At 36.4% G+C, this 27,666-nt stretch overlaps 1 protein-coding gene across 6 annotated transcripts in view; it reads right to left on the reverse strand.

Annotated features, from left to right (window-relative positions):
- SMURF2 (SMAD specific E3 ubiquitin protein ligase 2) overlaps positions 1 to 27,666 on the reverse strand; it is a 131,113-nt gene that overhangs the window by 49,477 nt on the left and 53,970 nt on the right. For all 6 annotated transcript variants that reach the window (XR_012130840.1, XR_012130841.1, XM_073235781.1 and 3 more), the window contains 2 exons: positions 5,386 to 5,424; positions 254 to 362 (listed from right to left, as the gene is read on the reverse strand). Coding sequence is in view for 4 of the 6 variants with exons in the window: in XM_073235781.1 (XP_073091882.1) it covers positions 254 to 362; positions 5,386 to 5,424 (148 nt within the window). In the remaining 2 variants the exon portion in view is untranslated. The remainder of the gene's footprint in view (positions 1 to 253; positions 363 to 5,385; positions 5,425 to 27,666) is intronic.

The raw sequence follows: 27,666 nt of genomic DNA on the forward strand, positions 1-27,666 counted from the left end.
TTGACTAAAATAAGGTTCTCTACACTGTGTATACATTTTGTTCTTAAAAGGGTTGTTAAGGCCATTTCATCTTCCAAAATTGGCTATCAATAAGCCAAAGTAGGTTAGGTTTTCCCACTAGGTTTTGTATCCCTTTGTGAGGACCAAATTATACCACAGATCAAACTCAGATCATTTTCAGTGTTTCTTTTCAAAGACAATATTAAATAATACTGATTCTATGTTTCATTTCAAATTTATCATTTAAACCTACAAGTCATAATGCTGATTCCACTTTGGATCAAGTGTATTCTTCACAGTATCTGTAGAATGGCATTGCCCAGATCCATCAACGACCACCTTTGCAAATGGATCAGGAAGTCCTGTGGAAAAAGGGAAGGTTTTTTTTTTAAAGAATATTTTGACATGGAAAAAGAAGATTATATGAAGATTACTATTTGCTAAAAAGATTATTCCATTCTTTATAAAAAAAATTAGGCATAAATAAAACATGGCTCATTTTTAAACTAAGTTAAAGTTAATTCTACATTAAATTCCAAAAACTACTTTTTCTTGTTCCTGTCTCAAAACATTCTCAGCTTAACTATCAAAGTCTAGAGGTTACCTCATAATGGGGAAGTTTTTACAGTCTTTATCAGGCCTTGGACCCCAGGAATGTGAATGCTTAAAATATTCCTGGCTCTTTTAGAGCTTTTCCAAGGTCTCCCTTAATACTCATTTAAAGAGTTCCTTAGAGGTTTCCACACAGCACAAGGGCTACAGAGAAGTCAAATTAGCCAAAAAGTTTCCTACCATGAATGATGGGAAGTTGAAACAAAAAATCTAAATACCCTGCCTTAAAAGAGCTTACTATCTAACTGGGGAGATAAAAATACCATACATTAATTTTTTTAAAAACCCTGAGAATAAACAAGTGTTTGTACTAATTATCAAGAAAACACTTTTAATACTATGTCAGGCACTACCTAAATGTTTTAAATATATTAAATCTCTTTATCTCCACAATAACCCTATGGGGTAAATATGCTATAATCTCTATTTTACTGACGAGGAAACTGAGGCATAAAGGGGCTATTTAACTAACTAGCCCAAGGTCACACAGTAGTGTCAGAGCCAGCATCTCAAGTTTAGATTCTAAACCCATAGCTCTCAATGTCATGCTCTTAACCGCTATGCTGTATCATACCTCGCACTCACTATGCGGTGCAATAGTGAGTACAAGTAAGAGCTCAGAAAAACAGAACAATCTGAGTACGAACAGTAAAGAAAGACTTCTTCCCCACTCCACCTTTTTGAGGGCATGGGACTCATTTAGGCTTTAAAGGATAAACAGGAAGAGTGACAAGGAAGGTATGACAATATGTGAAGGGCTTTGTTGGGTCCAACCAAAGCATTTGTACTGAGGTGTGAAAACGTAAGTACTGTTGTAGAGATAAGACTGATCCAGTAAGAGAGGCTTAAAGTCAGAAAATAAAGGCTTGCAGTGACTGAGTTGGATAACAGAACCATTTTAGATTCCTCAGCATGGCTGTCAATACAGTTTTATTTTTCTGCTGGTGGTATTAAGGGTAGACTGGAAGAAGCAACAGCTAGAGGTTCAGAGATCATCTATGAAGCTGTTGTAAATTTCACCCAGTAGGATGAAGATTGGTAGGATGAGCAGACCCCCAACAAGGAAAAATCACATGAAAAGGAAATGACAGTAAAGAAGCTACTCTAAAAGGCCTTATATGAATTTACAAGAAACTAATGCCAATGACTACAGTTTTTAGCCCTAAATAACAATGAAAATAGTGGTCCTTTTGACCAAAAAAAAAAAAAGGAACAAGAAGAAGAAAATAGAGCTAAACAAAATGATAGAAACAGAAGTGACAATTTAGATTTTAGGCATACGAGATAGTATAGATTTCCTATGGACAGCAGAAACTACTAGCACAAAACTTTGGTAACTGTTGATAACTGGAGAAACTTTGCACCTTGATATCTATGCTAGTTACTTTCTAAAGCCAAGATACTAATTTGCCAAGAATTCAAGGCCAGCCAGAAATCACCTATCCAATTCCTTAATTCTATGATTCTGTGACCTGTCAATTTCAAACAGTAAGAGAAAACCAAAATTTAAGTTAACTATTTAAGAAGAAACTTGGTGAGGATATCAATCTATTTAACTATATTGTTCTTGAAGTTTAGTGCTATTCATGTTATTTCAATAATACCTAACCATTTGTAAATGTATTTAATAGAAGAATACTTTTCCCTCCACCTTTGATAACATTATTTTCTCCTGGTAGAAATCCACTCTATCTTGTGTTTGATTTTATTATCTAAACATATAAATGTATGTTTATTAGCAAAAACAAACAAAAATCACATTTCTAGCTTTCTCTTTGGATAATGTCTAACTGGTTAAAAGAATTGAGGACTAAGAAAAACAACTTTTTTCCCCCCACAAAAACACTAGATGAAGCTGCCAGATCCTTGGTTAAGTATGAAAGTCTAAGTTCTATCCTCCTATGTTTCTCTTCTGTTAAACAAGCTCTATACCCTAACAACAACAACAAATACCTAGGTTTCAACTTACCTGATTATATCATCCTACAAAAATTTAACTTGAGAGTCAAGTTACTGGAATGTGGTGAGAAGCTGTCAGGTTTTCTGAAGTTAGTGAGACCTCTAGTGGTAAATATAAACGGGCTGAAGTCTTTTCTGTGTCTACAATTTTCTCAATTCTCCCCTCCATATTGAGTCATATAAAATAGATAAAGTTCAAGAACTTCCTCATTACACAAATGCACTTGTGATGCAAATAATAATAAAACAAAAATTTCAACAGAAAAGTGAGTTACTTACCAGAGAAAATAAAGCTTTATTTTTCACTAGGGTAAAACACATTGAACCAACCATCTTGGTCCTGAGTGGAATTATTTGGCCCCTCTACAACACCTTAACATAGTATCTTACAAATCTTGTAATTAGATGTTGCATAAAAAACTTTGATATGAAAAAAAACATTCTTTACAAAATACAGATAATGGATAAATGGATAGATAATGTGATAAAGTTAATGGTAGAATCTAAATGGTGGGTAGTATTTAGATTAGTACTATGTCAGGCACTTCTTCACATGTAATATTCTTCACATGTTCCCATGTCTGAAAATTTTCCTTTTAAATTTGGGGGAAAGGGAGAATAACTTATTTTTTAAGAGCCAATAAGCTTGAAAATAGTTAAAAAATATGAGTTATCAAAAACTCTCTCGGCAAGGGTAAATACCCTGGAATAAATAGTATTATCTCCAATTATACAAATTACTCTACAAAAGATAAACATGGCTTTTTCCTATAGTTAAGAAAATACATATATATATCATCAGCCAATAGTTATCCTTCATATTAAAATTTATTTTCCCATTCAACACATTTTAATAAAACTGAATTATAAGCAAAAACTTGACTGTATTTCAGTATCAATGATAACTGCATTCTGATCAATAAACAGTCTCACTCTAAAGCATTTAGGAACTATTATTTAATTCTTTCTCTGAAATTAACATGGTCAACCCTCAGCTTACAAACAGATCAAAAATAGATGTAAATCCGTCACAGAGGGAGGCTCTTTGCCAGTGTGAACCTGGGACATACTCCATCTCTGGCTGAGTCCCTTCTGAGAATCCCATTCTCAGGACTGGCTCTCCTGTTCCCTTTCTAGGGCCATCAAGTATTTCTTGCATTCTGGGTTTTAAAGATAATCACACAGATTGCCCTAATTTTATCCCTGAATCAAGCTCACATTTTTTATAAATTTTATCAGTTTTTACTGCTTATGCCAATGAAAAAGGGGAATATTTCCTTATTTCCTTCTCTTTCTTAACCTAAAACTTACAGACAGATAAAGGTCACAGATGACAATAACTGACTCTAAAGTAAGCTTCCTCTAGATTTCCTAGGAAAACTGAGACAATGATAACTGGACATTCTATTGGAGAAGCTGTGTCTTGGAACTCTGGAGGAAGGAGAATTTGGGAAGGAAGACTGGGGGACAAATTGAAGATTGTATCTTTAAACCAGAGCAGATTATCTTGGAGGGTATATAAGCAGCTTTGAGGGCATGCATTCTTCTCTTCCTCCCCTTTCTCCTTGTCACCTGCCCATCCAATCCTATTTGCCACTTTATAGTCCTACTACAAGGATGAATCCTGCCTCTGATCAACCGTAAGAAGGGTAAAAGGAGTACACATTGGTTTATTAGGTTATTAACGACCAGGAGGAGGTAGGTAGTTCAGCAGAAGCCTGTGAAGATAAACACTGGTGACAACATGGATAAACAATGATGACATGCAGTGGGATGGAGGGCACATGGTACATAAATTGGATGCTGCTTATAACTTTCTTCTTAACTATGTCCCAAATTATCCTGTTTACCTGCTTTTTCATATAAGCACAGAATTTATAAACTTGAATTCATGTTCTACTCTAGAAAGACTGCAAATAATAAAATTTCAAGTGGAATTAATTATAAGTATGATTTAAAAATAATCAAGAGCTTATTATTTATTTTAATCAAATCCTTGAAAACTATCTAATGTCACATTACACAGCACACATTGCCAGTTTCTGCTTACTGGTAGAACTTGAATTTTAAATTCTCATGACTCTTCCCTATTTCTAACTTCAAATATTTTACATATAAAGTTCTGCTGACATATATTTTTAGTAAAAATCATATCATTTTTACTCAATAATTTAAAGCTATTCTAAGTATGATACTATAGGGTAAAGATTTTAAACACAGATGAGGGGTACTTCCCAATCCTCCCTCACAAAACTTGATTCTAAATAAAGCCATAAAATATTTCACAACAGATTAGCAAAGAGACTGCAAATATGGGACCCAAATGTCTGCTTCAGGATCTGAGACATAAGAGCATCTATGACCAAATGTGACAGAGACTTCTCTCATAGACTCTAGAAATTTCAAGCAGGCTGAATGAGACTTCTCTAACCTCTCCAAGGAATCCTGAATGCATGGGCAAAATTTTCTATGAAATGTTAGAAAGGGAAAAAGTGTTTACAAAATAATCCCACACCTCTTTTAGAAATCTAGTAGTATGTACACTTTCAATATACATTACACATATCTGCAGATACACACCTGCACACATACACTTCACACAGATATGTGGGAGGGGTAAAGAAAGGGGCTAAAGCTTAAAAGAGCACAAATTCCTTTTTTTTTTTAATAGTGCCAAAAGGCTCTGAACCAAAGCATTAATAAAACAACATAGAGTACATTTCTAAACAGAAAAATCCCTAAACCAGACAATTCTGAAAATGCTATCCAAAAAATTTACATACAATATACAACATTTAAAGTTAATTTACTTACGGAAAAAATCCTTTTTCACCAAGTTTTTTGCACAGAGTACTGTAAAGGAAACAGAAAATAAATGAGAAGAATTAAAATGGGAAGACTGCATTGTCAAAAGTTTCATTTTAAAACACTAAAAACACCAGTGAACAAGAAACACTAACTATAGCAAGGTATGAAATATGATCACAAACTTTCATTAGAGACTAGCAAAAGACAGCTGAACTGTGCTTGCAACTTTAGAAATGACCACCAGTAATAGCTGAGGACAAGAAAGTTTATAAATGTGGTATTCTAACAGGACCCACCCAATTCCTATCTTCCATTAAGATCTATTCTCAAAGTAGCTCAGCAGCAAAAGAAAAATAGTTCTGAGGAGGAAATATGTAAATTTGGGTTGATATATTTTTTTTATGATTTTTTTAGTTGAAGTATTGTTGATATACAATCTTACATTGATTTAAAATGTACAACACAGTGGCTCAACAGTTACCCACATTATCAAGTCCTCATCCCTCTAGTGTGGCTACTATCTATCAAGACAGAAAGATGTTAAAGAATCACTGTGATTGCAAATTATTGTGCCCCTTTGTGCCCCCCCACCCTCCCTCCCACATGCCCCAGCCCCTCCTCCTTGGTAACCACAAGTCACTTTTCAGTGTCTATGAGTCTATTGCTGTTTTGTTCCTTCTGTTTTGCTGTTTGTATATTCCACAATTAAATGAAATCATATGTATTTGTCTTTCTCCACCTGGCTTATTTCACTGAGCATAATACCTTCTAGATCCATTCATGTTATTGCAAATAACAGGATTTCTTTTCTTTTTGTGGCTGAATAATATATACTTATTTTTTTAAGAATGAACTTTTATACCGAAGAGGATCATAAATAAGATAAAGCTTTCTTGATATTGATGAGATTTTTAAAAATACTGTTATTTACTCTCATTTTAAACTCCACAGAAACATTACAGGAGAGAGATATTATCTTCTCCTAAATCACCAGCTCAATCACAAAATAGATCTACTATATCTTCCAAAGATTAGGACTTAATATACTGAGCTAGATATCCCAAGTCCACATTCTCTGGGCTACCTTGCATTAAATTATTAGTTATATGGTAATGGATGCACAACCTTGTTGAAATATTAAAACTACTGAGCTACACACTGTAAATGGGCAAGTTTTATAGTATGTGAGTTATATGTAATTTAAAAATTACTGCTTACATGGAATATAGTCAATAATATAATATCTTTGTATGTCAACAGATGGGAACTACATTTATTGTGGTATTTGATAATGTATATAACTGTCAAATCACTATGTTGAACACCTAAAGCCTATATAATATTGTATATCAACTATATTTCAACTTTTAAAAAGGTAAAAACAGAGGTACATAATACAGTACTATTGGCTGTAATCACAATGCTGTGCATTATCTCCAGGTCTTTTCATCATCTAACTGCAGTTTGTACCCTTTGAGCAACATCTCTGGAACTGTCAGTTAATCTAGAACATTGGAACAAAGTTAACACACTTAGGTTACAATTAGACGTTTTAATATCTGTTATTTGGGGGAAGGGAACTATGAGCAACAGCCAAATGTCATTAATAAACAAACTTCTCTTAATGTTAAAATAAAATTACTGCTTAGAGTCATAAAATTAACTTTTTTAATTCAAACTTACAAGTAATACAAGTGAAGGGAAAACAATTTCCATATATTTATAGTTTAATTCATAAGATATCTATGAATGTAATGGTTAATTTCTACCCATTTTAACTCACAGTTTAAACTGACTCTTCAATTAGTTACAATTATTGGATGTTGAGTGTATAAAAACTTCATTTAATATAACAAACCTTGGAAATAGGTCTAAATATAACTAATCACTTTGAAAGTTGAAATAAAAATCATTTTGAAGACAAACACCATCAGTAGATGAATGAAATTACTAAATAAGCACAACATACTGACTTACTAGTCAGAGTCTCTTAGGCCCTGTCTCTTTAGAGACACTTTTGTTTTTAAAAAACATAAAAATTCAGTCATGAATGGCCAACAGGCACATGAAAAGATGCTCCACATCACTAATTATCAGGGAAATGCAATAAAAACCACAATGAGGTATCATCTCACACCAGTAAGGAGGGCCAGTATTGAAAAGACTAAGAACAACAAATGCTGGCAAGGATGCGGAGAAATCGGAACCTTCCTACACTGCTGGTGGGAATGTAGAAAGCAATTTCAACCACTGTGGAAAGCAATATGGAGGTTCCTCAAAAAACCATTTGACCCAGGAATTCCACTCTTAGAAATTTACCCAAAGAATATAATTTCTCAGATTCAAAAAGACATAAGCACCCCTATGTTTATTGCAGCACTATTTACAATAGCCAAGATATGGAAGCAACCTAAGTGTCCATCAGTAGATGAATGGATAAAGATGATGTGGCACATAGACACAATGGAATATAATTCAGCCATAAGAAAGAAACAAATCCTACCATTTGCAACAACATGGATGGAGCTGGAGGATATTATGCTCAGTGAAATAAGCCAGGCAGAGAAAGACAAGTGCCAAATGATTTCCCTCATGTGTGGGGTATAACAACGAAGCAAAACTGAAAGAACAAAACAGCAGCAGACTCACAGACTCCAAAAAGGGACTCATGGTTACCAAAGAGGAGGAGTGTGGGAGGGTGGGTGGGGAGAGAGGGAGAAGGGGATTGAGGGGTGTTATGATTGGCACACATGGTGTGGGGGGATCATGGGGAAGACAGTGTAGCACAGAGAAGGCATATACTGAATCTGTGGCATCTTGCTATACGGATGGGCAGTGACTGCAGTGGGGTATGGGGGGACACAATAATATGGGTGAATGTAGTAACCACATTGTTTTTTCAAGTGAAACCTTCATAAGAGTGTATATCAATAATACCTTAATAAAAAAACTCAATCATGAAAACTAAGGCAATAATTAAGAGTACCAAATCACAAACTTGATTTTAGAGTACTCCTCCCTAAACTTTATATAAACTGAATACTCAGGATCAACACATACGTAAATCTACATTATAATCTGCAGTATTGATGAGTTAACCATATGATTCAAGAAGTGAAATGATTTCATCTCCATTTCAGAAAAACAGAAAGAATATCTGAATTCCTCTAACTTGTTATTAAACCTACAAACTTTGTTTTGATACTCATTCTTACTTTCTTCTGTCTACTTATGAATGCCTACTTTCCTGTCTAAAACTATCCTTCTGCCTGTGCTCTTTAGCTCAAATCCAACACACCAGTTTCTCAAGGACCTTGTCTCTCACCTCCTCTACCTCAGTCAGCATCTAAACGTACTCCAGTCTCACCCATGCTTCTTTCCTCCATCCACCATCCTATCACTTCTCCTTCAGAAGGAAACTACTTTTAAAAACTCTACACTTTGTGACTCCACTTCTTTACCTCCCACTATGCCTCAGTCTACTGCAATCTGGCTTCCTCATTCATCACTGCCCCTGCACTGCTTCTCCAAAGCCTTCGGGACCTAATTACTAATCCACCCAATGCATATTTTTCCTTCTTTTGCACGTCTGATCCCAGAGAGGCATTTGCCACTACTAGCTACTTCCTCTTCTGGAACCCCTCTCTTCTTTTGGTTTCTGTTTAATATCATATTCACCTGGTTTTACATCAAGCATAAAACTCATTCTCAGACTTCCTTGCCAGTTCTTTTTCCTATGTTCTATCCATGAAAATTGAGATTCTTCAGGGTTTTGCCCTAGGTCCTCTTCTCTTACTCTATTACTTGAGGAGCACAGGAGCCCATCCTTGTAAACATCAGAATTATATATAAACTGTTGTATGTATGTGTATGTTTCCAGGAAGATAACACATATTTTTTCTGGGAGAGAGTTCATAGTTTAACAGATTGGCAAAGCTCTTCCTCTCTTTCAAAAAATAAATTTGAAGAGCTCATTTTCCATACATTCTCCCTAGTCTTTACCATTTATATGACACCTAAATCTATAAACCCAACCCTTAGCTCTCTCCTGAGCTCCAGGTCCACACAGGCAAACTAAACATGCTCCAAAAATGAAATCACCATCTCCCACCTCCTCCAAAACTGCTCCTCCAAATTACTTTCTTTCAATAAATAGCCCTGCTTTCTACTCCATTGCCCCAATCAGAAACCTCCACAGCAATCTTCCTACTCTTCCCTCCCCACCCGCCACCTCCTAGCAATTACCAATTTTAATCAGTTCTGCCTCTGAAATAACCCTTCATCCACTTCTCTCTATTACCATGCCAGCCCCAGAGTCCAGGTCCCCCATCAACTACTGTCTAGATCAACAGCCTCCCAATGAGTCCCCAGCATCAAGCCTCAACTCCCTCCAATCAGTTCTCCACACTGGGCCCAAAGTGATCTTTCTAAAAATATGGTTAAGTCCTTCCATCATTTCCCTTCATCCTAATGGCATTCCAAAACATATTTAAAACTTTCCTCAAAACTGTCCTTCCATCTGTGCCCTGGATTTCATACCCAACCTACCACTTTCTCCTAGTATCTCTTTTCTCCTCTACTGACCTCCATCTTTACAACATTCCCAAGGTCTTTGGGCACTAACTTTACATTGGTTTACAATGCCCTTCAGGCCCCTACCTCCTGACCCCATCTTTCATCATCACCCCTCCCCTCCAAGCCCCCAAGACCAAACTCCAGCCACACTAAACTTTCACTTTCTCAAAGGCACTCTTCTCTCTTACCCACAGAGATTCACCTACCATTCTCTTTGCCTGGAATGTTTTTCCCAGGCTCTTTCACTACTCATATTTTAGTCTTGGAAGGGAAGGAAGCCTTTTAGAAGATGTTTTTCTCAACCCTTTGGCCACTTGTATATTCATAGAAGCCCATACCTATCACAGACACTCATCACACTTTTATTATAATTGTTTCAGAACGTTGCTTGTAACTATGGAGGAGGTAAACTCCATACAGTATAAATCATTTCTGCCTCATTTCTTTGTATCTCCAACACCAATCACACATTGCACCAGGTGCTTGGACACTTAATAAATATTTGTTGAATGAAACAGACTCCAAAATAATCTAAAATAATTTCATTGAAAGGGGGACTTTTTATACTATCTGACAGATAAATTACCAATCCTCAAGTAATCATGATTTTGACTTATGATATCTCATTTTATCATTTCCTTTTATTTAAAACATACTCTTTAGGTCATGTTTGAAAATTTTTCCTTTAAAAATCACACATGAGCAGTTGCTAACATATGACTAAGCTTCAAAGGGCAACTGAAAAACCAAAAGAACAAAGAACTTTAAAAGCGGTTCAAAGTTTATGAAGAGAAATTGAATGTTAGTAATCCAGAGACTAGGGAAGGTAACATCAGGGTCCTAAAAGAAGATTAATTTAAAACATAAAGTAATATCAGGATTGGTCAGACTGCTGACCTTAACACTAGATCTCTATGGCTCCAACCACAGTTTTTGCTTAAACTATTTCATACCCTGAAAGTAAAAACTTTCATTTATAAATTTTTAAAATAAGATTATCAAACATGATTTGATATTTGACAATTTTATTTAGTTGCACAAATTATTTTCACAGCTTGGGACCTTTACTGCGCTGTTGTTTTTCTTGGGAATGTTTTTTTCTAGGTACTAGAACCAAAACCCATTGCTCTTTCCATCCGCATTATCAATTATAAGTGCTTAGTAAATGCTCTATGAATTAATTTCAATAGGACAAACTCCTATTTGTCATCATAACAAGTTCACAACCAAGGAGATATGTATCAATCTCCTAAGGGACGTATACATATATACAGCTGGCCCTTGAACAACATGGGGGGTGGGGTGCCGACCCCCTATGCAGTCAAAAATTGGAGTATATAAGTTTTGATCCTCAAAAACTTAACTACTAATGGCCCACTGTTGACTGGAAACCTTACCAATAACACAGTCGATTAACACATATTATATACTGTATTCTTACAATAAAATATGCTAGAGATAAGAAAATGTTTTTCCAAATTGTTGCAAATCCCCCAAAAAATTCCAATATACTTATTGAAAAATATTTGCTTGTAAGTAGACCCAAACAGTTCAAATCCTGTGTTGTTCAAGGGTCAACTGTACAATACTATAATGTAATTTTATATTTGTAAATGTATGATTTTTTGTAATAGAAACTATGGAAAGTTGAGCCAAGATTGGTGAACTGTGGAGCTAGGGAGGGGCAGCAATGTGAAGGAAATTTCATTTTTGTTTTCTGAATGATTATTATAGGAGAGAGGTAAAAATAACATTTTAGAACACTAAACTAAGTTACAGAAGAGGATTAGCAGAAGAGAAAACTTGTAAGATGGGTGGGGCCAGACCTTTCTCCTAGACAGCCATCTTCAGTATCTTTATGTTTATTAGTAAGCTTTCTATTGAAGTAACATAAACAGAAAGATACAGAAATCTTAAGTACATAATAGTGAATTTTCACTAATTTTTGTACTAAAAGCATTATACTGAACTCTAGATATTTAGCAGTCATGTCAATTTGATCAATACTAACTACAAATATGGCATGACACCAGCACAGTACCATTATTACAAAATCCATAAGGGACCATGTCTCACACGGCCTGTAGATTTGCACTAGATTGCACTATGTTGATCATGTTACTACCTTTCTCAAGTTCCTTCAAAGCATTTCTCATTAAGTCTACATTCTCAAAACCTAGCCCAGTGTTCTAGCTATTCTACTCAACCCTTCTGCAGATACTGCAGATAGTCTACCTATGTAGACAAATACCTATGTAATCAAAATAAGCTAAGGTCAACCCTGGTGGTAAACTGGTAACTCCTCTCTATTTCACATGGATTCAAATGTGATCACCTTGAAATGTTTAATGAGAAGGAAACACTTCCTACGTCATTTTCATTAACCTTTCATTCAACATTTCCGGAACACCCACTTTTTGCCAAGTGCTATGACAGATTCAAGCAGATACAAGATCAATAAGACAGTCCTTTGCCTTTAGAGTTTGCATGTCAGGTATATTCAAATGCCATGCCATATATGCCTGTTGTTGTTTTCTCAAGAAATGTTTCTAAATTTTGCAAAAATCCCTTTTAGTATATTTTATTTGAGGCAGTGATTGGAGAAAGCCATTTGCAGAAGTGTATATGTAATAAATACTACTATTTCATTTAAACCAGTAATTTCTTTTTCTGGTTGGAAAGGCATTATCTATATGCACAACACCATGTAATAGTATCAGAGTAAATCCCAGATGTAGAAATAGAGTGTTATTGCTATTCTGAGTTGTATTCATAATGAATGGCTGTCTATGCTTAATCTGAATAAAACTCCCAACTGCTCAGTATTTTCTTGCCAAAACTTCCCCTTCCTCCTCCAGATTGGAGTTGCATTCCAATTACACTGCTGATTGGAATGAGACTGCTTGAGAGACAAAGGGGAAAAAAACCCCACTCAGACATCCATCTTTCTTCACACCACAAAACCAGATTTTATAATACCGTTCCTGCAACTCAAAAGTTGTACAGACTATTTTTGAAGAGAGTAGATTCCTCTGGATTTTCTTCAAACTTACATTATCATTGTAAAATAAAACTGAAGTTCAGGATAACATTCCTATACAAATTACAACATGGCCTAGTGCTTTAAAAATGTTTATTAATATGCACCCTTCTGGATAGCTGGCACATACAGCAATTTAGATCTTTCTGCTCCAAGAGACAACCTCTACCTTAACTCCTACACATGAAATGAAAGTGAAATTTAAGTTCTATAGAAAACGCATATATAATTTTATATGTATGTGTTTTAGTTGCTGTTGCTTCAAACAGGAGCAACACACAAAGATTCACATTCAAGAGTGTTACTATAAAATGTTGTAATGAGCAAAAAATATCAGATACAACCTGTGTGTACAATAATGAAATGGTTAAGGATGACAAATAGCATGCTGAAAATATTACATAGCTATTAAAATTATGCAAATATACTGCTGACAAGAAAATACCTTCTTAGTATGCTGTTAAGAGTACAAGTCCATTTAATAATAGCCCATTTAATAAAATTTTAGGAAGGAATATAAAAAGTAACATTGTATATTTATTATGTACCAGTGTACACCAACTGCTCTGTAAAGTAATAATATTACCTGTATGTTAGAGATGAAAAAATTGAAGTTCAGGCATGAAGACTTACCAAAGAGTACAATGTAAGTTAAGTTGAAATTCCAACTCAAATAGTCTAATTTCAGACCCAAACTTTAACCATTATATATAGAATAAAACATAGTCTTTCAGGTTACTTCTTCCTTTTTAAAGGAAATTTACGCTGTTAAAGCAATCATTGATGATACAAATTCACAAAATGGTTAAGAGAAGCCTAGGTTGCTGAAGGGCCTTCTTCAAAAGATTAGCAATTTCCCTCTCTTTTAACAGTTATCAAAGTCTACTTCTACAATCATATTAGACCTGCTTTTTACAAAACATCTTGCTCCAGTGCCATTTAATAAAGAATTTTAGGCAACTCATTTCATGCATGTTGCAAAATAAACTGGGCCTCTGAGTTTAACTTAATGTACTGAGTGCCTAGCAGGTAGTTAATTTAATTAGTATATTAGACAATGTATTAAAAGGTTCTGACACAATGAGGTAAATGTTCTTACTAAAAAAAAGAAAGAAAAAAGAAAAGCTGTATCAGCACTTAAATGTTTCACTGAAAGTGAAATTGGCTCCCAAATTGGCCAATTAAAAATTACTTTTCTAGCTCACTCTTATCAAGCAACTTTTAAGTAACTACTTTTTAAAATTTTTTCAAACATATGAAGATTTTGATCAAAAAAAATTTTCAAATAAGTATACTTTTTAACCAAATAAAATTGAAACATGATTGGAGTATACAAACTTTTTAAAATCCAGTGCAAGTTTATTAACTTCTTCAGTACAAAACAGTGATCTATTTTATATAATATGTACACATATTATTTGTTCTAGCCACAACTGTAAAAATCATTTTTGTCCTATAGTGATGAGAGGTAATTTTAAAATAAAGCTTCTCTTATAAGCATAATAATCAAGCTCTGGTGTCAGCATAAAATAAATATACAACGTGTAATCTATGGTACCTGGCACATAACAGGCACAACATAGAAGCTACTATTTTAAGAAACTCTGACAGCATTTCAGCTATATATCTCAAATAACTTATTTCCAGGAATTCTTCTCTCCAATTAGAGGATGAAAATACTTAAAAATACTGTCCTCCATTTACAAAGATGGTATATTCATTCTGATTTTAAGGACCTCTTCTGCTACAGCCCAAACACTACCCTAGCTAGTGCTACTGGCAACTCAGCCCCTGACTCCTCTCTACCAGACACTTTCATTCAAGCAGAACTACTTCATGCTGATGGCAACTCAAAAGATAGATATAGTATACCTTAATTTAACCACACAGTAATTTCCTTTTTCATCAGAACACCAAGACAAAGAAACCTTATTATAAAATTCAAGTACATAGCTGCAGCAATGGAGCCTGACACTCTTCTATACATAGGGAAAAAGTTGCATTACTTTCTGGTCACTCCCAAGTTTCTCACCTTTACCTTATTTTTCTGGAGACACTCATGGAGACGCATAGAAGCACTATAGAAAGGTAAACACTTAGAGTCAGACGTATGGGTTTGAATCTGATGTTGTCACTTATTAATTTGATGTTGAACAACTACTTAATGTCTCTTTACCTCCTATCTTTTCTGTAAAATTGAGGATACGAGGAGCCACCTTGTAGTGTTGCTTTAAAGATTAAATAAATTGAAACACATAAAACACAGAGAACAGTACCTGGTATACAGCAAGTATTCAATAAATATTAGCTATTATTATTCCTTCTACTCTAAAATTTCAAGTGAAATTAATCCACGAGGTTGCAAGCATCTTAAAGATCAAGAAAGGGGTATTCTCATAACCTGGTGAGAAACCTGTCTTAGTTCAGGCTGCTATAACAAATACCATAGGCCGGTTGACTTAAACAACATATATTTCTCACAGTTCTAGAAACTAGGAAATCCAAGATCAAGGTGCCAGCAGATTCGATGTTTGATGAGGGCACTCCTCCTGTTTCACAGACAGACACCCTCACATAGCCAAGATAGGGATCATCCCTATCTTGAGTCTCTTCTTATAAGGGCACTAATCCCAATCAAGAGGGCTCCATCCTCATGACCCAATTGTCTCCCAAACACCCCACTTCCAAATACAATCACACTGGGGATTAGGGCTTCAACATATGAAATTAGGGGGGACACAAATATTCACTCAATAACAAAGTTTATGTACCTACTAAGCTTTCAGTAAATATTGGTGAATTTCAATCTATATGTCTTATCTCACTCTTCTCCCAAACTCCAAGTCATTATATCAACTGCCAACCATACATACCACTTGGATACCTCACCAGCACCTCAATTTATATTTATTCAAAATAGAATTATCAAGTAGGATTTATTCCAGGGATGCAAGGACGGTACAGTATTAGAAAATCCATCAACACCATCCACCACATCACCAAAAAGAAGGACAAAAACCACATGATCATCTCCATAGATGCCAAAAAAGCATTTGACAAAATTCGACATCCATTCATGATAAAAACTCTCAAAAAATGGGTATAGAGGGCAAGTACCTCAACATAATAAAGGGTATATATGACAAACCCACAGTCAACATCATACTTAACAGCAAGAAGCTGAAAGCCTTTCCTTTAAGATCAGGAACAAGACAAGGATGCCCACTCTCTCCACTTTTATTCAACATAGTTCTGGAGGTCCTAGACACAGCAATTAGACAACACAAAGAAATAAAGGGCATCCAGATTGGTAAGGAAGAAGTTAAACTGTCATTGTTTGTAGACAAACATGATATTGCACATAAAAACCCTAAAGAATCCACTCCAAAACTACTAGATTTAATATCTGAACTCAGCAAAGTTGCAGGATACAAACCCAATACACAGAAATTTGTTGCATTCCTATAAACTAACAACAATGAACTAGCAGAAACAGAAATCAGAAAAACAATTCCATTCACAATTGCATCAAAAAGAATAAAATACCTAGGAATAAATCTAACCAAGGAGTTGAAAGACCTATACTCTGAAAACTACAAGACACTCAGGAGAGAAATTAAAGAAGATACCAACAAATGGAAACACATCCCATGCTCATGGATAGGAAGAATTAATATTGTTAAAATGGCCATCCTGCCTAAAGCAATCTACAGATTCAATGTAATTCTTATCAAAATACCAAGAGCATTCTTCAATGAACTAGAGCAAATAGTTCTAAAATTCATATGGAACCACAAAAGACCCCAAATAGCCAAAGCAATCCTGAGAAGGAAGAATAAAGCTGGAGGATTACGCTCCCCGACTTCAAGCTCTACTACAAAGCTGCAGTAATCAAGACAATTTGCTACTGGCACAAGAACAGAAACAACAGACCAATGGAACAGACTAGAGAGCCCAGATACAAATCTAACCATATATAGTCAATTAATATATGATAAAAGAACTATGGACCTACAATGGGGAAATGACACCCTCTTCAACAACTGGTGTTGCCAAAACCGGACAGCTACATGCAAGAGAATGAAACTGGACTGTTGTTTAACCCCATACACAAAAGTAAATTTAAAATGGATCAAAGACCTGAATGTAAGTCATGAAACCATAAAACCCTTAGAAGACAACATAGGCAAAAATCTCTTGAATATAAACATGAGTAACTTCTTCCTGAATGGATCTCCTGGAGCAAGGGAAACAAAAGCAAAAATGAACACATGGGACTACATCAAACTAAAAAGCTCTGTACAGCAAAGGACACCATCAAGAGAACAAAAAGGCATCCTACAGTATGGGAGAATATATTTGTAAATGACATATCCAACAAGGGGTTAACATCTAAAATGTATGAAGAACTTACATGCCTCAATACCCAAAAAGCAAATAACACGATGGGCTGAGTATATGAAGAGATAATTCTCCAAAGAAGAAATTCAGATGTCCAACAGGCACATGAAAAGATGCACCACATCACGAATCATCAGGGAAATGCAAATTAAAACCACAATGAGATATCACCTCACACCAGTAAGGATGGCGAGCATTGAAAAGACTAAGAACAACAAACGCTGGCAAGGATGCAGAGAAAGGAACCCTCCTACACTGCCGGTGGGAATGTAAGCTAGTTCAACCATGGTGGAAAGCAATACGGAGGTTCCTCAAAAAACTAAAAACAGAATTACCATTTGACCCGGGAATCTCACTTCTTGTAATTTACCCGAAGAATACAACTTCTCAGATTCAAAAAGGCATTTGACCCAGGAATCTCACTTCTTGTAATTTACCCAAAGAATACAACTTCTCACATTCAAAAAGACATATGCACCCCTATGTTTATCACAGCACTTTTTACAATAGCCAAGACATGGAAGCAACCTAAGTGTCCATCAGTAGATGAATGGATAAAGAAGATGTGGTTACATATACACAATGGAATTCTATTCAACCATAAGAAAGAAACAAATCCTACCATTTGCAACGACATGGATGGAGCTGGAGGATATTATGCTCAGTGAAATAAGCCAGGCAGAGAAAGACAAGTGCCAAATCATTTCCCTCATTTGTGGAGTATAACAAGGAAGCAAAACTGAAGAAACAAAAACAGCAGCAGACTCACAGACTCCAAAAAGGACTAGCGGTTACCAAAGGGGAGGAGTGTGGGAGGGCGGATCGGGAGGGAGGGAGATGGGAATTAAGGGTATTATGTTCAGTACACATAGTGTGAGGGGTCACGGTGAAAACAGTGTAGTGCAGAGAAGGCAAATAGTGAATCTGGGGCATCTTACTACACTGATGGACAATGAATGCAATGGAGTATGGGTGGGGACTGGATAATATGGCTAAATGTATGGTTACTAAACCATACAACAGTAACCATAAACTAAACCAAAACAACTAAACCATAAACAGTAACAATATGGTTACTAAACCATATTGTTTTTTCATGTGAAACCTTCATAAAAGTGTATATCAATAATACTTTAATAAATAAATATTAATAAAAATTCATCAAGGTCCTTTAAAAATTTTTGAATTAAAAAGCTTCCCTACAGAACTGAATCTTAGATTTACAAAAATGTTCTTCCTTTTGACCTCTCTAGTTCTGTGAACTGTATGACTTGCTTCCAGTCATCCAGAAAGCAAATGTCATTTTTCATCTCTCCCTCTGACTGATCACCCCACATATAAGCAGTTGCCACATTATATGAGGTAGCACATATCTATTTCCATTTCCAGTGCTCATATATAAATAATATATCTCAAGAATTTTACAAGGTGCCAAAAAAACTTCCACACACAGTCTCTTGCCTTGAGCTTCACAAGTTTGTAAGTGATGTTCTAATATCCACAGAAAAGGAAACTACAAGTCAGAGTTGTAGCTTGTCCCAACCTGTCATGCAGTAAATAAACATAGGCATTTTGAATACAGACTCCGTCCACTTTTTTTTTAAGTGTGCCTTTGCTGAGTGTTTTTGTTTTTTGCTTTTTATTTTGATCTCATTACTCTACAATTACTTGAACATTATGGTTACTAGACTCCCCCTTTCATCAAGTCCCCCCCACATACCCCATTACGGTCACTGTCCATCAGCATACTAAAATGCTACAGAATCACTACTTGTCTTCTCAGTGTTGTACACTCCTCCACATGCCCCACACACAGATTATGTGTGCTAATCATAATGCCCCTTTTCTCCCCATTGTCCCCCTCTTCCTACCCATCCTCCCCAGTCCCTTTCCCTTCGGTAACTGTTAGTCCATTCTTGGGTTCTGTGATTCTGCTGCTGTTTTGTTCCTTCAGTTTTTTTCTTTGTTCTTCTACTCCACATATGAGTGAAATCATTTGGTACTTGTCTTTTTCCAGCTGGCTTACTTCACGGAGCATAATACTCTCTAGCTCCATCCATGTTGTTGCAAATGATAGGATTTGTTTTCTTCTTATGGCTCAATAGTATTCCATTATGTATATGTACCACATCTTCTTTATCCATTCATCTACTGATGGACATTTAGGTCGCTTCCATATCTTAGCTATTGTAAATATTGCTGAGATAAACATAGCGGTGCATATGTCTTTTTCAAACTGGGATCCTGCATTCTTAGGATAAATTCCTAGGAGTGGAATTCCTGGGTCAAATGGTATTTCTATTTTGAGCTTTTTGAGGAATCTCCATACTGCTTTCCACAATAGTTGAATTAGTTTACATTCCCACCAGCAGTGTACGAGGGTTCCCCTTTCTCCACAACCTCACCAACATTTGCTGCTGTTTGTCTTTTGGATGGTGGCCATCCTAACTGGTGTGAGGTGATATCTCATTGTGGTTTTAATTTGCATTTCTCTGATGATTAACGACGTGGCGCATCTTTTCATGTGCCTGTTCGCCATCTGAATTTCTTCTTTGGAGAAGTGTCTGTTCAGATCCTCTGCCCATTTTTTAATTGGATTATTTGCTTTTTGTTTGTTGAGGTGCGTGAGCTCTTTATATACTTTGGATGTCAAACCTTATTGGATTGGATATGTCATGTATGAATATATACTCCCATACAGTAGGATACCTTTTTGTTCTATTGATGGTATCCTTTGCTGTACAGAAGCTTTTCAGCTTAATATAGTCCCACTTGTTCATTTTTGCTTTTGTTTCCCTTGCCCAGGGAGATATGTTCATGAAGAAGTCACTATGTTTATGTCCAAGAGATTTTTGCCTATGTTTTTTTCTAAGAGTTTTATGGTTTCATGGCTTACATTCAGGTATTTGATCCATTTTGAATTTACTTTTGTGTATGGGGTTAGACAGTGATCCAGTTTCATTCCCTTACATGTAGCTGTCCAGTTTTGCCAGCACCACCTGTTGAAGAGACTGTCATTTCTCCATTGTATGTCCATGGCTCCTTTATCGAATATTAATTTACCATATATGTTTGGGTTAATGCCTGGAGTCTCTAATCTGTTCCACTGGTCTGTGGCTCTGTTCTTGTGCCAGTACCAAATTGTCTTGATTACTATGGCTTTGTAATAGAGCTTGAAGTTGGGGAGTGAGATCCCCCCCACTTTATTCTTCTTTCTCAGGATTGCTTTGGCTATTCAGGGTCTTTGGTGTTTCCATATGAATTTTTGAACTACTTGTTCCAGTCGTTGAAGAATGTTGTTGGTAATTTGATAGGGATTGCATCAAATCTGTATATTGCTTTGGGCAGGATGGCCATTTTGACTATATTAATTCTTCCTAGCCAAGAGCGTGGGATGAGTTTCCATTTGTTAGTGTCCTCTTTAATTTCTCTTAAGAGTGTCTTATACTTCTCAGGGCATAGGTCTTTCACCTCTTCGGTTAGGTTTGTTCCTAGGTATTTTATTCTTTTTGATGCAATTGTGAATGAAAGTGTTTTCCTGATTTCTCTTTCTATTGGCTCATTGTTAGTGTATAGAAAAGCCACAGATTTCTGTGTGTTAATTTTGTATCCTGCAACTTTGCTCTATTCTGATATCAGTTCTAGTAGTTTTGGAGTGGAGTCTTTAGGGTTTTTTATGTACAAAATCATGTCATCTGCAAATAGTGACAGTTTAACTTCTTCTTTACCAATCTGGATTCCTTGTATTTCTTTGTTTTGTCTAATTGCCATGGCTAGGACCTCCAGTACTATGTTAAATAACAGTGGAGAGAGTGGGCATCCCTGTCTTGTTCCCAATCTCAGAGGAAAAGCTTTCAGCTTCTCACTGTTCAGTATGATGTTGGCTGTGGGTTTATCATAGATGGCCTTTATTATGTTGGATACTTGCCCTCTATATCCATTTTGCTGAGAGTTTTTATCAGGAATGGATGTTGAATTTTGTCGAATGCTTTTTCAGCATCTATGGAGATGATCATGTGGTTTTTGTCCTTGTTTTTGTTGATGTGGTGGATGAGTTTCAGGTATGAACATAGATGCAAAAATACTCAATAAAATATTAGGAAACCGAATTCAAAAACATATCAAAAGGATCATACACCACGACCAAGTGGGATTCATCCCAGGGATGCAAGGATGGTACAACATTAGAAAATCCATCAACATGTGTAAAACTAAATTTTACACGTTAGTGCTCCTGTATTGGGTGCATATATATTTATGATGGTTATATCTTCTTGTTGGACTGCCCTCTTTATCATTATGTAATGTCCTTCTTTATCTCTTGTTACTTTCTTTGTTTTGAAGTCTATTTTGTCTGATACAAGTCCTGCAACACCTGCTTTGTTCTCCCTATTGTTTGCATGAAATATCTTTTTCCATCACTTGACTTTTAGTCTGTGTATGTCTTTGGGTTTGAGATGAGTCTCTTGTAAGCAGCATATAGATGCGTCTTGCTTTTTTATCTATTCTATTACCTTGTATCTTTTGATTGGTGCATTCAGTCCATTTACATTCAGGGTGATTATCAATAGATATGTATTTATTGCCATTGCAGGCTTTGGATTCATGGTTATCAAAGGTTCAAGGGTAGCCTCTTTACTATCTAACTGAACTTTCTTATTAAGCTATTATAAATACAGTGTGATGAATCATTATTTCTCTCCCTTCTTATTCTTCCTCCTCCATTCTTCATATGTTAGATGTTTTATTCTGTACTCTTTTGTGTTTCCTTTGACTGATTTTTGTGTGTAGTTGATTTTATTTTTTGCCTTTAGTTAGTATTTGGTTGGTCTGCTTTCTTTGGTGTGATTTTATTTTCTCTGGTGACATCTATTTAGCCTTAGGAGTGCTTCCTTCTAGAGCAGTCCCTTTAAAATATCCTGTAGAGGTGGTTTGTGGGAGGCAAATTCCCTCAACTTTTGCTTGTCTGGAAATTGTTTAATCCTTCCTTCAAATTTAAATGATAATCGTGCTGGATACAGTATTCTTGGTTCAAGGCCCTTCTGTTTCATTGCATTGAATATATCATGCCATTCTATTCTGGCCTGTAAGGTTTCTGTTGAGAAATCTGATGATAACCTGATGGGTTTTCCTTTGCAGGTGATCTTTTTTCTCTCTTTGGTTGCCTTTAATACCTGTCCTTGTCTTTGATCTTTGCCATTTTAATTATTATATGTCTCTGTGTTATCCTCCCTAGGTTCCTTGTGTTGGGAGATCTGTGGGCTTCCATGGTCTGAGAGACTGTTTCCTTCCCCAGCTTGGGGAAGTTTTTAGCAATTATTTCTTCAAAGACACTTTCTATTCTTTTTTCTCTCTCTTCTTCTTCTGGTACCACTATAATGTGAATATTGTTCTGTTTGGATTGGTCACACTGTTCTCTTAATATTCCTTCATTCCTGGAGATCCTTTTATCTCTCTCTGCCTCAACTTCTCTGTATTCCTGTTCTCTGATTTCTATTTCATTAACAGTCTCTTGTACCTCATCCAGTCTGCTCTTAAGACCTTCTATTGATTGTTTCATTTCTGTTATCTCCCTCCAGACTTCATCCCTTAGCTCTTGCATATTTCTCTGCAGGTCCATCAGCATGGTTATGCCTTTTATTTGGAATTCTTTTTCAGGAAGATTGGTTATATCTATCTCACCAGGCCCTCTCTCTGGGGTTGTCTAGGTGATTTTTGACCAGACCAGATTCTTCTGCCTTTTCATGGTGATAGAAGTGGTCGCAGGCAGGTGGCATGTGTGTTAGCTGGGAGACAAAGTCCCTTCCTGCTTGTCGGTCGCCTTGTGCTTCTCCACTGCCTGTGCCGTCTACCCACACACCGGGAGCAGTCTCTGGAATAATCTGCTGAGCTGCCGTAGGGAGGGTGGCCTTTGAGATAGCATAGGGCACTGCGGGAGGTTCACAGTTGCACCAGGTGTTTTCTCCTGCGAGAACGGCACCCCTTCGTGCCTTCCAGACCTTGCTCTGGCTTCCACTGCCTGTACCAGTTTCCCACTCACCAGGAGCAGTCTCTGGGATAATCTTCTGAGCTGCCGTGGCAGGGCAGCCCTTGGGATAGCCTAGTGCACTGCAGAGGATGGCAGACACGCCAGGTGTGTTCTCCGTGAGAACAGCGCCCCTTCGTGCCTTCCGGACCTTGCTCTGGCTTCCTCTGTCTGTCCCGGTTAGCTGCGCCCTGGGAAGAGACTCTGTATGGTTGCTGTGGGTGGGGCTGTTCTCCAGCTGCTCCACAGCTATGGTGGATCAGCCAGCTTGCTTGCAGCACCAGATGGGGGGAATGAATGGCAGGCTGCTTGTCACCATGAGGGGCTTCAGGGCTGCTTTACCCCCCAGGGGGTTAGGGGGCCTGAAGTTCCTCAAGATTCCCAGCCTGCTGGGTTGAGTGTGCTGGGACAATTTCGTCCAGCTGTTGAGCCCTCGTCCCTTTAAGACTTTTAAAAAGCACCCACTTTTCTTTTTTCCCAGGGGAGCCGGCTGTGGGGACCCACTCACAGTTTGCATCTCGGATTTTACTTTTCCGTTTCTCCAATATCCAGTACACAATGCAATGGGTTTCTGTGCTCCCGGTGCAGATTACTAGGGCTGGTTATTTAGTAGTCCTGTGCTTCCACTCCCTCCCCACTCTGATTCTTTTCCTCCCGCTGGTGAGCTCGGGTGGGGGAAGAGCTCAGGTCCTGCCGGGTCACAGTTTTGCATCTTACCCTTTTCATGAGATGCTGAGTTCCCACAGTTGTAGATGTAGCCTGGCTGTTGTACTGTATCTTCTGGTCTCTCTTTTAGGAATAGTTGTATTTGTTGTATTTTCAAACATATATATAGTTTTGGGAGGATATTTCCGCTGCCCTACTCATGCTGCCATCTTGAGCCCCCTCCTCCATCCTCTTTTTCTATAGATTTCTCACTCAGAAGGTTGTCAATGTCCCAGCCTTCTCACTCATTAACCTCTGGACTAAAAATCTCTTCTTTATGCCCTAAATAAGCCTAGGATTTTTCTGTCTTTGCTTTTTCTAAAATATACCGCCTACCTCAAGTGCTATTATTCTAACTACTGACCCTCAAAGTCTTATCCATTTCATCAAATTTCAACTCCATACAGAATGTTTTTGGGTTCATCTCATTTAAAAAACAATCTGATTGTTATCTCTCCCTTTCTGTGAACTTGCAACATTTTGATGCTGCTGGTTTTGTATGTCCCTTCTCACTATAGTTGTGTTAAAGTTATTCATGTGATGTATTATCATTTCCTCTATGTCCCATTAAGTTGAAAATTTCTTGAAGACAAAGTTGTGACTTATTTTTATGTCTCCTACAGTTTATTATATATATACCTTAAATATAATGTGTATTCAAATGTTGCTGAATCAATGAAATCCTTGGAAAACCACTGATGAGATATAAGGATGAACAAACTAAAGAGTAAATAATAAAACAAACCTGACTCCTTCCTTCACTTAAGCTAATAGGTCTTTTTGTTCAAATCAGGGTGGTTTCCTTAACTACCTGTAAGCACTTTGCTTACCCTAAGGGCCCAGCTACCTATTGGAGCCCTTTCCTAAAAACACATCTCATTAGGTTTTCTCTCTCACATACAGTAAAAAGGTATACTGTCACATAAAGTTCCCCAGTTAACCTATTTCTACAACAATGTAAACAAGGATAAGCTCCCAGCTCCTCTGCATCCTTCTAGTCTCTAAAAATTGTAGTCACTCAAATACCTGGTGATGATTTACTCTAATATAGCAAAGAGCCAAAGATATTTGACTTCCCAAATAGGCTTCATCTGCAAACACAGTCCACTAGTACAAATAGGAAAGAAGACTGGAACTATAAAAAAGAGCTGTGATTTAGAAGAAAACACCTCTTTACAATTTCATACTTTTGAAATATTCCCTGGGTTGTTAGGGAATTACTAAATTTAATAAACTTTTCATTTTAGAATGACTTTAGATTTACAGAGAAGTCATAAAGATAACAGTGTCTCCATATACTCCACACCCATTTATGCTTTTCTAATGACATCTTATATTTGTAAGATGCATTTGTCACAATTTAATGAACCAATATACATCATTAACTGAAGTTCATATTTTATTCAGATTTCCTTAGTTTTCACAGAGTATCTTTTCTGTTCCAAAACCCACTGAGGATACCATATTATATTTAATCATCATGTCTCCTTACACACCTTTTGGCTGTCACAGTTTCTCAGACTTTGTTAATGATTCTCAGACTTGTTACTTATTACCTTGACAGTTTTGAGATACATTGGTTAGGCCTTTTGTAGAATAGCCCTCAACTGAATTTGTCAGATTTTTCATGATTATCCTGGGTTCATGGGTTGCTGGTAGGAAGACCACAAAGGTATAGATTCTATTCTCTAACATCAAAGCAAGGGCATATACTATTAACATGACTTATTACTTATTTCAAGGTTGATACTAACCTTGACCTAGCTGAAGTAGTGTTTTTACAGTTTCTCTTCTCTAAAGGTACCGTTCTATCCTCCTTTCCAAACTGTACTCACTGGAAATGTGCAGCCCACACTTAAGGGTCAGGAGTTATTCCCCCCTTCCTTAAGTGTGAACGTCTACATAGATTATTTTAAACTCTGCATGGGAGGTTTGTCTGTCTTCCTCCACTTATCTATTGTTCAATTATTTATTTATATCAGTATGGGCTCATAAATATTTTATACTTTAGGTTATAATCTGATACTACTTTGTTTTGTTGCTCAAATTATTCCACCTTTGGCCATTGGGAACTCTTTCAGTTGGTTCCTGTGTTCCTTTGACATGTCCACATCACTGGGGGAAAGGAGATACACTTCTATACTTTCTGACACTTTCTAGAAGATGCTCTAAGCTCATCTGTGTTCCCTGTCCCAGACCTATGATTTCTGCAAGAAGCCCTGGGAATTAGCAATTTTAAACATTCATAAAGACCCACATTTTTCAAATATAAATAGTTAAGCCAATTAACCCTTCAGTTCCTAAGGTCTTCACAACTATAACATTAATCTCCATGAGGTTAAGAACTTAATTTTGATCTCCATTGCATCGCCAGGGACTAGAAAACCATGCACAGAGTACCCGTTCTGTAGCTACATAAATACTGAAGTCTTAGAAATTGTGAAGCTCCACAAGAGGGCTCAGGATTGAATCACAACATAATTTACCATTCCAATGGAATCTGCCTAGATTTATCATGTTTAGACTCCTGTTCTAACATCACTATGTCTAATTCACTGCATTGTTTTACAGTAAACAAAAGGCTTCCTTTTTTCCACTGCTCCTCCCTCTTATACCACTGCAAGCCAAAAGTTTAAGTACTCCCCACTAAAATTTCCAATGCAAAGGACTAATGCATCACATTTCCTAAATTCTTTCTATAATGGCATACTGCCATTTATAATAAAACTGTCCAAATTCTATTCAAATGATCATTTTGAATTTGCTATATAGAGTTTAAATGAAAGGCATAATGCCAATCCTTACTAACATTGGCAGAAGAAAATTACTACTGACAATTAAAGTGCCAAAAATCTGATACTTGTTTACACATAATGTCCCCTCAAACACCAAGTTAGTATGTATGTAAAATAAAGCATCTTAAATCTAACAATCAATATCTTTTTATTGATCTGTAATATGTAGAAAGGAAAAAGTTAAAGGTAAACATATACCGTCTTATGTGTACATAGTTTAGTTGTGATTTGAAATATGGTTCTCACATCACTGGGGGCAACGGGATACACTTCCATACTTTCTGACACTTTCTAGAAGATGCTCTAAGCTCAAAAATATGAAAAACTAAGCGAAGATTATATAATGGGATGGTTCTACTAAACAGTTTTACGTCTATAATATAATTACAACATTCACTAAATAACTAGTGATGGTTTGTTTTTAGAGAAAGTTAATTTAAGGAAAAAGAAACCTACTTATTACTGACTAAAATGCAAGTGAGAAAGTCATAGTTTAACCTCAACAGGATTTCCAAATGCTATATAAATTATACTGCCTCAATAAAATATAATCTATAGCTACATCATAAGCTATAGAAGATTTGTATTAGTGGCTATGTTTGTAGTGTGATCTTGACCTACACTTGCCAGAGACTGGATGAGCAGCTACCAGACTCAGTGGAGCCCAGTCAGATCCTCTCTCCTGGGAAACTAGCCATTGGAAGTCAGAGCCACAAAAAAAGAAGGAAACACAGCACTTAGAAACA

The sequence above is a fragment of the Manis javanica genome, chromosome 4 (assembly GCF_040802235.1).
Source record: "Manis javanica isolate MJ-LG chromosome 4, MJ_LKY, whole genome shotgun sequence".
In the NCBI taxonomy this organism is placed as follows: Eukaryota; Metazoa; Chordata; class Mammalia; order Pholidota; family Manidae; genus Manis; species Manis javanica.